General features: G+C 49.6%; 6 protein-coding genes across 15 annotated transcripts; 4 read left to right on the top strand and 2 right to left on the bottom strand.

Annotated features, from left to right (window-relative positions):
- The first annotated feature begins 10 nt into the window (after positions 1-10).
- On the top strand, positions 11-1351 carry FVEG_02383 (hypothetical protein). The gene is made up of 4 exons (XM_018889624.1): positions 11-157; positions 218-437; positions 487-618; positions 667-1351. Exons 1-4 carry the CDS (start codon positions 131-133, stop codon positions 1212-1214), a joined length of 927 nt encoding a protein of 308 aa, XP_018745819.1. The 5' UTR covers positions 11-130; the 3' UTR covers positions 1215-1351.
- Positions 1352-1443: 92 nt separating this feature from the next.
- FVEG_02384 (hypothetical protein) lies at positions 1444-1803 on the bottom strand (the record flags this gene model as incomplete). The annotated part of the gene is made up of 3 exons (XM_018889625.1): positions 1444-1488; positions 1541-1747; positions 1801-1803. 3 exons carry the CDS (start codon positions 1801-1803, stop codon positions 1444-1446), a joined length of 255 nt encoding a protein of 84 aa, XP_018745820.1.
- Positions 1804-2367: 564 nt separating this feature from the next.
- Positions 2368-4123, top strand: FVEG_02385 (hypothetical protein). The gene is made up of 2 exons (XM_018889626.1): positions 2368-3581; positions 3629-4123. Exons 1-2 carry the CDS (start codon positions 2589-2591, stop codon positions 3938-3940), a joined length of 1305 nt encoding a protein of 434 aa, XP_018745821.1. The 5' UTR covers positions 2368-2588; the 3' UTR covers positions 3941-4123.
- Positions 4124-4225: 102 nt separating this feature from the next.
- FVEG_02386 (hypothetical protein) lies at positions 4226-6625 on the top strand. Of its 4 annotated transcripts, XM_018889627.1 has the most exons (6): positions 4226-4476; positions 4530-4598; positions 4649-5191; positions 5242-5430; positions 5482-5756; positions 5802-6625. In XM_018889627.1, the coding sequence occupies exons 1-6, from the start codon at positions 4352-4354 to the stop codon at positions 6458-6460; spliced, it is 1860 nt and encodes a 619-aa protein (XP_018745822.1). In that variant the 5' UTR covers positions 4226-4351; the 3' UTR covers positions 6461-6625. The 4 variants fall into 4 exon arrangements, with proteins under 4 accessions (XP_018745822.1, XP_018745825.1, XP_018745824.1 ...); XM_018889630.1 differs by having other exon boundaries at positions 4228-4598; XM_018889629.1 differs by having other exon boundaries at positions 4228-5191.
- Positions 6626-7667: 1042 nt separating this feature from the next.
- On the bottom strand, positions 7668-13036 carry FVEG_02387 (hypothetical protein). 7 transcript variants are annotated; one of them, XM_018889634.1, is made up of 3 exons: positions 12888-13036; positions 11975-12831; positions 7668-11129 (listed from the first exon to the last, which is right to left on the bottom strand). In XM_018889634.1, the coding sequence occupies exon 3, from the start codon at positions 10732-10734 to the stop codon at positions 9118-9120; it is 1617 nt and encodes a 538-aa protein (XP_018745829.1). In that variant the 5' UTR covers positions 10735-11129; positions 11975-12831; positions 12888-13036; the 3' UTR covers positions 7668-9117. The 7 variants fall into 7 exon arrangements, with proteins under 7 accessions (XP_018745829.1, XP_018745830.1, XP_018745827.1 ...); XM_018889635.1 differs by having other exon boundaries at positions 12892-13036; XM_018889636.1 differs by having other exon boundaries at positions 7679-11129; positions 11993-12831.
- Positions 12601-12705, top strand: FVEG_02388 (hypothetical protein; the record flags this gene model as incomplete). The annotated part of the gene is made up of 1 exon (XM_018889638.1): positions 12601-12705. One exon carries the CDS (start codon positions 12601-12603, stop codon positions 12703-12705), a length of 105 nt encoding a protein of 34 aa, XP_018745833.1.
- Positions 13037-13249: the final 213 nt, after the last annotated feature.

Below are 13249 nucleotides of genomic sequence, written 5' to 3'. Positions count from 1 at the left end.
TTTGTCAGTATAAGCCACCCCCTCCATCTTTTTCATTCATACAAATCGCCAATATTTGCATCATTGCAACACCAATCTGAGTATCTGTGTGAGATTTGATATTGAGTAACCACAATTGTTCGCTATTAATATGCCTACACAAAGGCGCCGCCGTCCCGTGAGTTCAATTCCTCAGTGATTCACTAAGGACGAAGCTCTAACTTACTATACGCTTCAGGTCCAAGACGAGGAATCAGAGGAAGATGTTCGCACCCGTCAACGGAACAGGGCGGACTCTGAGAACGAGAGCGAACAAGAAGCTAGTGATGTCGAAATGGATGGAGACCAACATCATGCCCAGAGTGCCGACGATCAACTGGTGAAGAAGCTGGTGCGGTATGTTATTTCCTGCGAATATTCGAGAACCGCGATCCGCCGAGACGGTATCAAAGAACGAGGTAACAATGGAATCTGGGGGATAACAGGCCAAAGCTAATTCAGGAACAGTCCTCGGGACCCAAGGCCGATCATTCAGGCGGATATTCGACTTGGCGCAGACACAGCTCAAACGGGTCTGGGGCATGGAATTAAGGGAGTTGCCTGTTAGAGAGAAGATGTCACTCCAGGAAAAGCGACAAGGTACAGCCATCATCCATCGTACTTGATCTAGCTACTAATAACACATAGCTATGAAGTCCAATGCCCAGCCCAAGCTCGGTTCTGGCGCCTACATCCTGACGTCGATATTACCAGAGGCGTATCGCCATGCATCAATTCTTGCCCCATCCAAGACACCAAGTGCGGACGACGAAGCTACATACGCAGGATTCTACACAATGGTCATTTCGGTAATTTTCCTGAGCGGTGGAGAATTGAGCGACCAGAAGTTGAAGCGCTATCTCCAGCGGCTTAACGCCGACCGGAATGTGTCAATGGACAAGACAGAAATAATCCTGAAGAGGATGGAGAAACAAGGCTACGTCGTCAAGAGAGTTGAAAGACCACCTTTGGGTCAAGACGGCGACCCGACTACGACGTGGCATGTCGGTCCTCGTGGAAAAGAAGAAGTTGGTATTGACGGCGTGATGGGCATGACGCGGGAGGTCTATGGCGACAGCTGGAATGATGACAACGAGAAGAAGCTTCGTGCAAGTCTAAACATCAGGGATGCGCCTCAGCAGGACGGCGACGAAGACGATGAAACCGTGGGCGAGGGCAGTCGAATGCAGGGATAAGACAGAAGGAATGAGGACTAATGCCGACATTATGATACCCCAATAGAGACCAAACATTCAATTCAAAGCTTGAAACAATTCTGTATGATGAAATAGCGTATTGTAGGTCCAAAATCTTCCCTACCATAGGGGTATTTATCCTTGACGCCTTTCCGATTCCCCGAGCGAAGCAAAACCACGTTGAATCTCTTAGCTCTGCCTGCGACATCGTACTGTCTGTCCGTCCGTTCTAATCCTCGCGTGGCGGAGGAGGGCCACAAGGCTGCACCATTTTCTGCGCCCAACATGTTAGCTGTTGGTCATTGGCAAGGAGTAGCTTGACATACCCTAATCATCTGCGCGCGAATCTTGGTAATGGGTTCATTCTCGGCAAGCGCGATATAAGAGAGAAGAGGCCTGTGACCGGCGATTGAAGAGTATGTGTCGCGCTGGATGTTGGTGCGCCATTCCCAGCTTGTCGTGTCTGGGTGACCAGTGCCGACGTATTTCGCTTGGAGGCGCTCGAGTTCTTGCTGGGTGCGGAGTTTATCGGCCTTTCTATATGTCAGCATACGATGTTCGTAAATTGGGATTGCAAGAGACGTACCATCTTGCTTGGTATAAGAGACGGTTGTTTGAGCAGACGAACGAATGCGACGAGATCGCGAAATGATGAAAGTCGATGCGCCTGATAAGATAGCGCGCCTCGGTATGTGCATAACGCCAGGCCCAGACAACCAGGACATGTACAGCAATGTCTTTTAAGTTGATAGAGATTCATGCAAATGGAATAATAATACAAGAGACATTACTACGTCGTCTTTTAATCCTTTTCTACATACAAAAATTGGTTGCATTAGTGTCCTTATGGGCATTGTTGATCTTCATATGTCAAATACCTTAGTTACTCATTTCTATGTAAGTCAAGATGAGACCTTTTTCAGGTGGCCAAATTGGTGCTGTTCAAGACTTGCTTGAGAACTAGGGGCTAAACATGTGTATTATCCTACATAACATCTTGTCTGTATTACTAGTAGCAATAAGAGAGAATTTGTTGATGGTCTGTAGCGATTGAGGCCAGCTGATATACACCGCCTAAACATCGGCAGTTTGGGCTTTACCTACAGATCTCCAGTTAATGACCCCTGCCTCTCATTTCATCAAGAACAATAATAGACGACGTTAACACGAACTGATAAAACACAAAAAGACCACGCATTGACTACGAACTACTAATTCATTGACATACTCAGTACCGCTTCTCGTCTTGTATATAAAGTTCAAAAACCTCAACTATACTGACCTTTTGGCAAACCCACGAATTGAGCATTCTTACAAGTTTACTACTTAGAGATCAAGAACAGATTCAACCTAGTCACGTCAGGATTGGGAGAAATGGGTTCGATGGGCAAGGTTGCTTTGCCAGAACATTGGACAGAGTTGAGCGCGGCCCGAGTGCACAGGCAACAATGCGCCGACGAAGTGGATGCCATCAAGAAGGCGTGTCTATCAGAATGCGAAAAAGCAAGCGTGGTGGAATGCGAAAAGTGTTTCCCCAAGGTCCTTGACAGGATGCGTGCTCGATACTGCGATGCTGAGGGCAGAGAGTGGTTCTCAGAGCGAAGAGCATTTCTGAACGAACTGGACGTCATGTTTGCAGATGTCAAAGATCACAAGAAGATCGACCTCACGTCGATCGAAGACAGTATCGCATCGGAAAAAGAGGCATGGTACCGCTGGGTGCTACGCATGTATCCGCAGTTCCTCTCAGTAGGAGAAGGCGGGGCAGATCAAGACGAGCTGCGAGCAATGCTAGACGATCCGGTTAAGCGCTGGGAAGAGCTCACTGAGAGGATATGGGAGGGCGTTGGCAAGCCAGCTAACTGGGAAGCCGACGTGGACTCACTTACCGATCAAATCACAGCAGCCAAAAACGACGCAGCATCGTTGAAACAGATCTATATCGATTTCTTCTTCAAGGATTCGCAAACGGGAGAGGTGGTGGAAAATGCGCAGCAATACCTCGAAGCATATGTGGCCAGCGACGCGATGTCCATTGAGCAAGTCATTGATCGGATCTCACAAGATCACAAAGCGAGCCTTACGACGGAACCGCAACGTGAGCATCACAAAAACCGACTGGATGAGCTGCGCAGAGCAAAGATGGCATTTGAGCAGAACAGGCTTCAGAATAAGACTCGAGCCCAAGCAAGCCAGACGCCCGCTGTTTCCCAGGACTTATATAACCTACCACCATGTGCGGTTTGTGCGGCTACAGTGGACTCCAAGGATGTTCTCTCATGCTCGGTGTGCCAAGCACTTGCCCACATGGGTGGCACGAGGGAACTGACAGTTTGGTGCTCGGATGAATGCTTCGAAAGGGGTGTCGTAAGTGTTACCGGCTTCTTCAGACTGACTGGATCTAACCCGAGCAGGGCGACCACAACGAATTGGAGCACGACTGCGAGAGCGGAGATAGATGTGTGCAGTATGAGGATGAAGACATCGAAATGCAGGACTGGACTAGTACCGCCGTGGCGTGCAAGGAATGCATTGATCAAAAGAGGGATACCATATACTGTTCGATAGGATGCGCAGCATCCAATCTTGCGAAGCACAGACACGAAAGACATGGACTTAAGACGGCTGCGTATGAGATTAAGAAGCTGGCAGTGCCGCTATGGGAAATCGTGGAAAAGACTCTGAAGGAGGCAAACCCGGGGCTGAAGTATACAGTGGTTGAATGAGGGTATGTGTGTATGTATATGTGCTGTATTATTATTTGGGCGTTAGCATATGCTTTGATAGGCGAGTCAGAGAGCGAGAGAGAGCGCGGGCTGAAGTCCATTTTCCTACATTTTTTCGGTTCTTCTTTGTTCTGTTTTTCTGGAACATGACTCCAAATACAATACTCACTCTCACTGGCTGTATATGTGTGCTTACATCCAATGTCAGCAGCTGTCTTGTGTGGGTCATAAGATCCGAGAGGTGTCGGCGATTGAGCATGATTCGGTTCCTCATTACACCGGCGCAAGTCACGACTCTACCTTTCGCTTTGTCGCATGAGGTTTTCTTCCTTTCACTGCTAGATTTCCTTGTACATTTGTCAAATCATTCAATTCAATCCCGAACCGCCACCAATCGACATCTCGACACAAATGGCGAGCGAGTCACCGGCAGCTGAGGCTTGTCCAGTTCGGAAGAGGGTCTCAACAGCCTGTGAAGCCTGCCGCGCTACAAAGATAAAGTGCCAGCCGAGTGAACAGCCTGGGGTCTGTCGCAAGTAAGACCTCTCGATCAAAGATTCGTTGACAGGGCATCATCTGACGTGGAAAGGTGTCTCGAGTCCAAGAAAGAATGTATATCGCGAACAGGCCCGCGAACGCGCAGAAGAAGGACAAGACAGTAGGGAATACTCTGTCGCATTGGGAAATCAGGCTGATAACTTGATACAGCGCGATGGAAACTCATCAACCGCTGCCTCCTCCACCACCAGCGCCATCAAAGACTTTCACTATTGACTTTGAGGTTCCAACACAATTGGACGTTGATGAGAACTTTGACAACCTTCGAGACTCACATGCGCAGTTCATAGACTCAATATTCCCATCCGATCTAGACGCGGATCTCGGTAGCTTCGAAGACTCGCCGCTCACGGGCTTTCCTACGCCGTCCTCATCTCACACGCTTTCGATACAATCTTACCATGCGAAGCCCCAATTCAACCTTGACTCCGCAGAGTCGCTGTTAGTTTCGTTTCGGGGGATGCTGGTTCATTACCCTGTCATTGCATTGAAGCCTGATGAGACGGTGGCCAGCCTTGCTGCGTCCAGACCGTTTGTCTTGTTATCGATATTGGCTGCAGCTTCTGGATCGCGCACTTTGCAGGGACATACGCTTTACGACGATGAGTTTCGAAAAGTGTTGGGCCTCAAGTTCGTGGCAAGTGGCGAGAGGAGCATGGAATTGCTACAAGGCATTCTTATATACTGTGCTTGGTCAGTATATCAGCCCTGAACAAGTTTAGCATGCCTGTTAACATTCACAGGTACCCATTTCATCTGAGACCAAAGAACAGACAGGCATTCCAGTACTACCGTATGGCTGGTGATCTATTAAGTGACCTCGATCTCGACCAAGAAGTGCCCAATCTTGACAACACGATACCGGGCGATATGAGCAGTATGCAGCTCGACAGACTACGGGCGTATCTAGCATACCACTACGCCGTGTCCAAGTACGTCGTCCTCGAGATACACCAGTACCAACTTACTCACAGATTCGACAGCTTCCTCTGTACATGGAAAAAGATGGATCTGCTCATGCCCCAGTGGACGCCCTGGACCGCGACGTGCTGCGAACTACTTCACCGCCACGCCGAAGTTGATGGTGATGCTTCACTGAGCTACCTTGTTCGACTTGCAAACATGACAACCACGGCGAACAACTCGATACGAGATAATGATCCACAGGTGAACCAGCAGGTTCAGCTTATGCTGCTGGGTCTCGAGATGCAGCACAAGGAGATGAAAGAGACCATGGTACCACATCTCTCTCGTTCAGGTAAGCCATCTTTATTGCAGTGCTAACATTTCTAACGTTATACAGCACCCGTGAAACTCGCACATCTCTTCTTCGACGTCTTTTTGCAAGGTGGTGCCATCTTCTGCCTCACACGCGCCAACACAAAGAAACCTCATTTCATCCACCCATCATCAGTTCGTCTCACACGCTGCGTGAATAACACCCGCGCCCTTTTCGACTACCTCCTTAACCTCGACAGCTTCAAGTACTTCACAAGCATCGATTGGACAAAGTTTATCCTCTCCGTGATCCTCGCCGTGCGACTCTCTTTCCCCATATCTGAGGTTCCAGACTGGGACCATGCTTGGGCACGCTCACAGCTACGGTTTGACGAATTCCTCGAGTTCATGTGTGACGGGCCGGAGGATCTCACACCGTCTAGTAAACGTGTCGACGTACTCTCCGCAAGCCGTGTGATACTGCGTGTTGTGAAATCAAAGTACGACAGACGCGTTGCTATACTCACAGCACCGAGTCTGACTTTAAGGGGCGTGGGACACCAAGGTTGCCCCATGTTTGATAAAGATATGCAGCCATACATATCGGCGTGGGACACAGACTTTGACATGAATTCTGCAATGCTCACATCGGGTCTGAATACGGATGGACAGCAAACCATGTACCATGATCTATGGGCCACCATGACCATGAGTTGGGCGAATGATGGCTCGGTGGACTCGTAGAGCTAGCGGAGCTTTGGTCCTATGTATTATCTGCAGCCAATGGATGTGATATCTTAACTATTCCCAAACAGTTGGCGTTGTCAACATCAAACTGGAACACTACCACCCTGGTAAACATGTGACAGATGCCTCATTCACGCAATAAGCAATATCATAGCTACGGTTTCAGTCTCATTCTAGGTGATTTGCATACTCAATCCCTGGGTTCATCGACTGGTAGCACTCTACTGCAACTCCATTTCCACTGCCACCACCGTCGTCCCAAGTTCGTCATACCTGCATGAGCATCCCCCTCACATATACACACACAAACCCCAAAAACAGATTATCTGATCAACCTCTCAACCAATACCCTACCCACCGGATCGTTTCCGCCTTCTCCCCCATCCAATAACGGCAGACCACACAATCTCCGTGCCTCTGCAGGCGTCTCAACACAGAAACAACCCATCTCCACCCCCTGTCATCGCCCACACACCCCTTGCTACCGGTTATTCCCACATGACAACCTCGTCGCACAGCATCTCTCCCCCTTCCCAATTTCCGCGCCCGTCCCGTCCGCCCGTCGAGGGCTCGGCCCGCGAACCTGGGTAAGCTTTATTGTTGTGTAGTAGAGTGTAACCCATCTACAGGCTGTAAACCGAGACAGATGCATATTGGTAAGCACCGTCCTCTGGGGCCTCCCGTCACCGGTTCCCGATGGTGCGTAACACGAGCACGAGCATCTACACAGGCACAGGCGCCTCGGTCTGTGTACGAAGCGCCGACTGCAGCGAATGCAGCACCACTCGAAGCGCATACTCGGATACACGACCTACTTTAACTTGCATCTGTCAAGCCACACAATGCTACCCTACCCTCTCAGCATTTGTATGCGTGGAAGCCTCAGAGCCATTGGTTAATAGCCGGGTTCATCGAGATGAATATGCCTCACCGGTAATGCTGGCAGATACTCTCATATGATCAAATATCTAGGACTTGAGCATATACAAGTTGCATTTGTTGCTTATGGACGAGGATATCGTCGGCTTCACTTTTGATGGACCACGTTCTTTGGGGTAGTAGTTGCAACCTCAAGCTGACTGGACATGCAATGACATTGAAACTGCATTTCGAGCGCTGTCAAACCAAGAATACTATGATAACGAGGCTAGTGGCATGCGAATGCACCTCAACATTCGTCAATACTTCGCAATGCGGAAAGGAACTGGAGCATGTATGCGAGGGATTGATTGAGATTGCTAGAGAGCGAGGGAATTGTCATTGCATGCACGCCGAGACACGAGAGTTTAAAACAAATAAACAACTGAAACTTGTACTCTATCGCTAATAACCGCCTACCGGCCCAAGGTAGGAATCTGTAGCCGTATCATTGAGACTCAACAACATTTACCAGAAGAAAGCCCATAATCCACCGTGCTATGCTTCATCCGTCCTAATCAAGATGTAAAAGGCTGTGCTTGCAAAATGCATGCCCCAACTCGCGTGCCAGTCCGAATTCTGATGCGCGAAAAGAAAAGAAAAAGAGAAACAAATAGAAAGGTAACGCCCTATTCCTGCGCCTGACGCGATGCATATGTGGATATATCGCGTTGAGCCCAGTCCTTTCCCAATGTTCCATTGATGCTGCCCTCCCTTCCCAATGAGACATCTCAAAGAGCTCTGATCCAACAGCAACCGATGTGAGCTCAAGTATGCCTGCCTTGTGACGTTATCAAGCCTGGCCAAGATGACCATCAAGAAAGACTTCAAACACCAGTTTCCCGCAGTGGTGGATCAGATAGATGAACTCCTCAATGCCGATGCGACCTGCTGGAAATGCCCAGCGGTGATATCTTGGTATGCGTGTGTGTCGAGTCCTTGGTCTCGTGTAGCCGTCCAATCCCATGCTCCAATCCTTCTGAATGCAAACGCGGGACGACCGCTCCAGTTTCTTCCATGCTCCAGGGAATCATGATCCATCCTTACCTTATTCCAAATGAACTCCCAGCATTGATTGATATGAACCAAATGAATCCCAATAACCCACGCTTTCTGAACCCCGTTCTTTCATGCAAAAAACACTTTCCATTGTGACTCGCCACATCTCAACTCCTAACCTTCATTCTTCTTCACTTCCTTTGGTGACTTTCGCCATGCTCTACCGTCTTTGTTTTACTGCTTTTCTCTTCTTCTTTGGGTTTTGACCGTGAAGTGATAGGTTGCGCCTCAGTTGCAGTTGCCAATTGTATTGAGAGAAATCAGGGGCGCGATCAAGTCGGAAGGGGTTCGCAGCGAGAGTTGGTGGCTTGAACTCGAAGTACGAGACCCAGGCAAACAGTGTGCTAGGTTACACCAGATCAAAGCCTGGTGAGACTTGATGTCCGTCGGCTTTGAAATATATCCACACCGAGCCGAACCATCCACAAGACGGCTGTAAGTTTAACAAGCACTCACAATTGCGAGGAATCAAAACGCCGTATATAAAAGATGAAAATGAGTGGGTGTTCGTTAAAAATGGGGAATCATTGAGAAAATATGAAGAAAAGAAAACAAAACAAAGCATGAAAAAGCAATGCATCAATTGAGCACGAAAGCCCCCAGGCCAACGACAGGTATAGTCACACCTAAAACCCAAGGATGCGAACTGTGCTCGTTAACCATGGAGCGTATTTTGTTTAATCTCGCAGCATATAAGTTTGACCGAAGCCTGATGACTGAGCATAGGTACTGTGAGACGATGGCGTAGCATGGTTGTTGAACGCGGGAACAGGCCAGCCTTGATGTGTGAAACCGCCAAAAGTGCCAACGGGGCTGGGGTTCATGGAGGCCCCTCCATGGAAGGGGCCTCGGCCGTTTCCGAGCATGGGCGGGTGAAGACCAGGAGGTGGTCCAGAAGCTGTGCGGTTGGCTGACCCGAAAGCATTCATAGAAGCGGCAAGATTGCCGTTCATTTGACCCAGTGCACCTGGGTTTGCGTGAGCAGGGTTCTGACCAGCTCGTACACCAAGGGGGTTCTTGGAGAAGCTGAGTCGAATTCCACCCTTGTTGCTGTTGGACAAAAGCTTCCCATATAGTTCCGTCAGTGCCTTGGAAGCGAATGGGATGTCCTCGAATTCGACAAAGCACATAGGCCCATTTCCTTTCGTGCGAAAACAAAGACGTTTGTAGCCCCGCTGCTTGGAGAAGAGAGTCTTGAGTTCTTCTTCTGCCGTATCCATAGGAAGGTTACCAACATACAGAGTGTTGCAAGGGGGGTTCTGATCAGCCGTATTGGCGTGTGGATAGTTCATACGTCCGTACGGCGATTGGTTAGGAGCCTGGTACCCATAATGACCCTTGCCCGACGGAGACATGGGGCCAGACTGTGCTGACATTCCGCTGCCGTAGTGAGGTAGAGACGAAGGAGCGGAAGGGGGCACGTTGGTGTTGAGTGAAAGAGCATCCATCCTGTTGATGGGAACATTATCAACTGTGGCCCTGCGCGGCGCATTGCCGTAGAGAAGTGTGTCCAAACTTTCGTCATCAGTTTCATTGGCGATGAGGCTCTTGCCTGTCACCCTGCCAGGCTCGTTCAGGCGATTGCCGATGGGAGAAGGTGACGAGAAAATCTGTTGCAAATTGCCATCACTCTGAGTAAGGTCATGCACTGGGTAAACATTGGCTGTCTGAGGGGAGATGCTTTCCAGTGAATGAAAGCCGCTGTGAACAGCTTCTGTAGGCTGTTGATGCGCAGCAGGGGACTCGTCGCTGAGAATTTCGACCCTCAAATGCGCACTATTGGAAGTGTTGGCGCACCCATCCAGCAGCTGTTTGGCGTTCTCAGCGCCCGCCCTTGTTCGGAATTTGAGCAATGCTTTACGATAGTGTGGCTCTGCAGGGTCAACAGAAAGTAGTTCGACATCAACAAGATCTTGCGACCAAACCAGCATGAACCGCACTGACTCCTTGGAGGTTTCGAGCGGCAGATTTCGAATTAAGACTTTAACCGGGCTAGATGAGAAGCCTATTGGTGCCGGAGTGTATCTGTGGATATCGCGCGACATCTGGGGTTGAGCGTATGGTGGTGGCATAGATCGAGGGCCAGGAGGGAGAAAACTTGGTGTAGCCATGGCCGAAAGTGACGCAGTAGATGCGGCTGTACTTGTGGTGTTGGATAGGGCTGCTGTCGCAGCAGATGATTTCACTGAAGTAGCCGTTGGAGGCGGCAAGGGACTTGCGCGATAGGAAAGGTTGGCTGTTGGAGATGCTATCCTTGCTGGATCGGATGGTGGTGCGCTTCGATCAATGTTCATTGCCCACTGTGCAGTTGCATAAGCTGGGGCAAGACGTTATTCGTCGGGGAAATTCGATTTGGGGTTAAGCGAATGCGACAATCGAAGAGACCTTGGAGTTCAAGCTTGTCGTGATCGCGTCTGTCGTTGGTATTGTATTGGGGTGCAGTCGCGGGCGCAATCGCAAAGTTGATGAGTATGTCGTCAAATTTTGAGAGATGAGTGACGACCGAGCAGGAATGAATGGTTTTGTGAGGCGGATCGCAGTCTGGCGCAATCTGCCTCTACGTGGTGGTTGAGGATCGAGGTAAACAGTTGTTGCGCGTTGATGGCTGCCACGGATGATTGACTCAATGATAACAGTATGGATGCAATTGGGTCTGTTATTCGCGGTAATCAAGACAAGATGTTGCGCTCTGTAAGTGCGATGTCGCGTTAGCAAGATGATGGGCAGAATGCGCTGAGAAAATGACGTGAAAAGGAGTGCGACAGACAGGACAGACTGTCGCAGTGAACAGAGCAAGCAGGTGTGGTGCAAGTTGCAATGAATGTTGCGAGGATTGGAGAGGGGGGCCGTTGTGGTTAATGTAGGGGGGCTCCAGAAACTCTCATACCCCAACCGCAGGACACGGCTACCTTAGGTAGGGGAGAAACGGTAGCGGCAGTGGTAGTGTCTGTAGCGAGAAGATGGTGGGAAGGATTGGCAATGCTTGGTATCCCTACAGCAAGCAAGCAGGTAGTGGAGGTGGATTTGGGGCCTGCGTAGGTGGGAGGGCGGTACGGTATGGGTGTCCCGAAAGACCAGACTGGTATGTGACGGAGATACGTTGGGGGGAGGGGACGCGGGATTGTATGTACCTTGGTGCCTGAACCAAGCGAGGGAGTTTTAAACACCTTGTGTAAGAGGAGCCAAGGGAATGGAGGCCAACCCAGAGAGTGCGACTCGGTGGGTAGCAGCAGCAGAGTGACGGGACAGGCGGAATACCCCTAAAAGTTCAGGTAACACCCAAGAGTGGCACAGATACTGATGCCAGTAATTACGTTGTCTGTCCTGGACTACCAAAGATTGAAGAGAACGACAACCCTGCGAGATCCTGCCAGTGTGTGCGCATGTGTGTGTATGTATGTGTAGATGGAGGGATGATGTTGGGAATGAAGAGGAGAAACGGGGAAATGAAGGGGATAATTTGGGAGCAGAACGCGGGAGATGAACAGAGAGGGGCGAGCAAGACCGTGTGATAGGTATTGTTAACCACCTTACCTTAGTAAAGTCACTCACTTGGGTATTTTAAAGAGAGATACAGATGCGTAAGGTAGGTTGGTAGGTTGGTAGGTTGGTAGGTTGGTAGGTTGTGGAGATGGTTGAGAACTTGGAGGGTAACAGCGGCAGCAAGAATCGCAAAGTGCGGCGCGGGCGCAAGTAGTCTGTCTGTAAGTAAGCTGGTAGGGTACCTAGGTAAGGTAAGGTAATCAATCGGTAGCTGGAGGTGAGAATCTGTCGCACGTCCCGGTAATTCCTCAGCTAACGTTAGGTCAAGGTACAGTAAGTAAGGTCCGTTTCCTTCTGACGCTCGGTCCAAGCACTGCTGATCGATTTGGTTTCTTGCGTGGGCTGGGCTGGACTGGTTCGGTTGCTTCCAAGTCTTTGGTTCAATGGAGTAAATTGGAACCGTCCTTGTCCTTGTTGTGCCTGGGCACGCTGGACGCTTTGCTTGTATTTGGTGGACACGGCCTTCGCTAGCGAGTATCGTGTCCGGGGATCAGGTCCGGGGATCAAGGGGCTCGGAGAAGCTTGGACTAAAGGGGAATGGTTGGCAAATAGAGTGGTTTTTTGCTTGGTTTCAAAGATGCTATTGTTGATCCAAACAGCTGGGGAAAAAATTGCTGATGAGTAGAGAGCTGTTAAAGAAGCCGCTCCGAGGTAAAATATGGCAGATGGTGCAGGTCGCTCTGGTATCCAAGGGCCCGAAATGCGTCTCGTGCAGATGCTAGTTACAGTGGTACGCCGGACTCGGTGTTGCATGTATGTGTAGTCCAGTATATGTAGTATGCAGTTGGCCGATGCAGTCCAGCCGAAGCTGTTTCAGCCGCGATTGAGACTCGATGTGCCTGAGATGGCTTGAATGCCAGATTAGCCACTTGAAATCTAAGCGGTCATCTGTGTCATTACATACGTACGTACGCAATATGTTGCATCCAGGTAATTCCCAGGCTTATGTATCAGTCCGTCCATACATACATAGGTAGTCAATGAAGAGGGGGTTAGAAAATGCACTTGGAAAGGTCAAGGAGGGTCTCGGATTCTTAATACATATGTAGCCGGGGTTAAGGAAAGCGAAAGTTTATTTATTGATGAAGCAACCTTGGACCTTGCCTTACACGACCATAGCCTCCCACGGCAATACGTGAGCTATGATACACCGACAACTTACATACTTTCTGTCCGACTGGGGTTAATGACTCACATGGCTTTAAATTCTAACTGCTGACCTTACCCAGAATTCATTCATGTAAATACATTCATGCAAAGCTTGTA

This window comes from Fusarium verticillioides, chromosome 6, assembly GCF_000149555.1.
Source record: "Fusarium verticillioides 7600 chromosome 6, whole genome shotgun sequence".
In the NCBI taxonomy this organism is placed as follows: domain Eukaryota; kingdom Fungi; phylum Ascomycota; class Sordariomycetes; order Hypocreales; family Nectriaceae; genus Fusarium; species Fusarium verticillioides.
The sequence above is the reverse complement of the archived record's forward strand: the minus strand, read 5'-3'. Positions and strand labels throughout refer to the sequence as shown.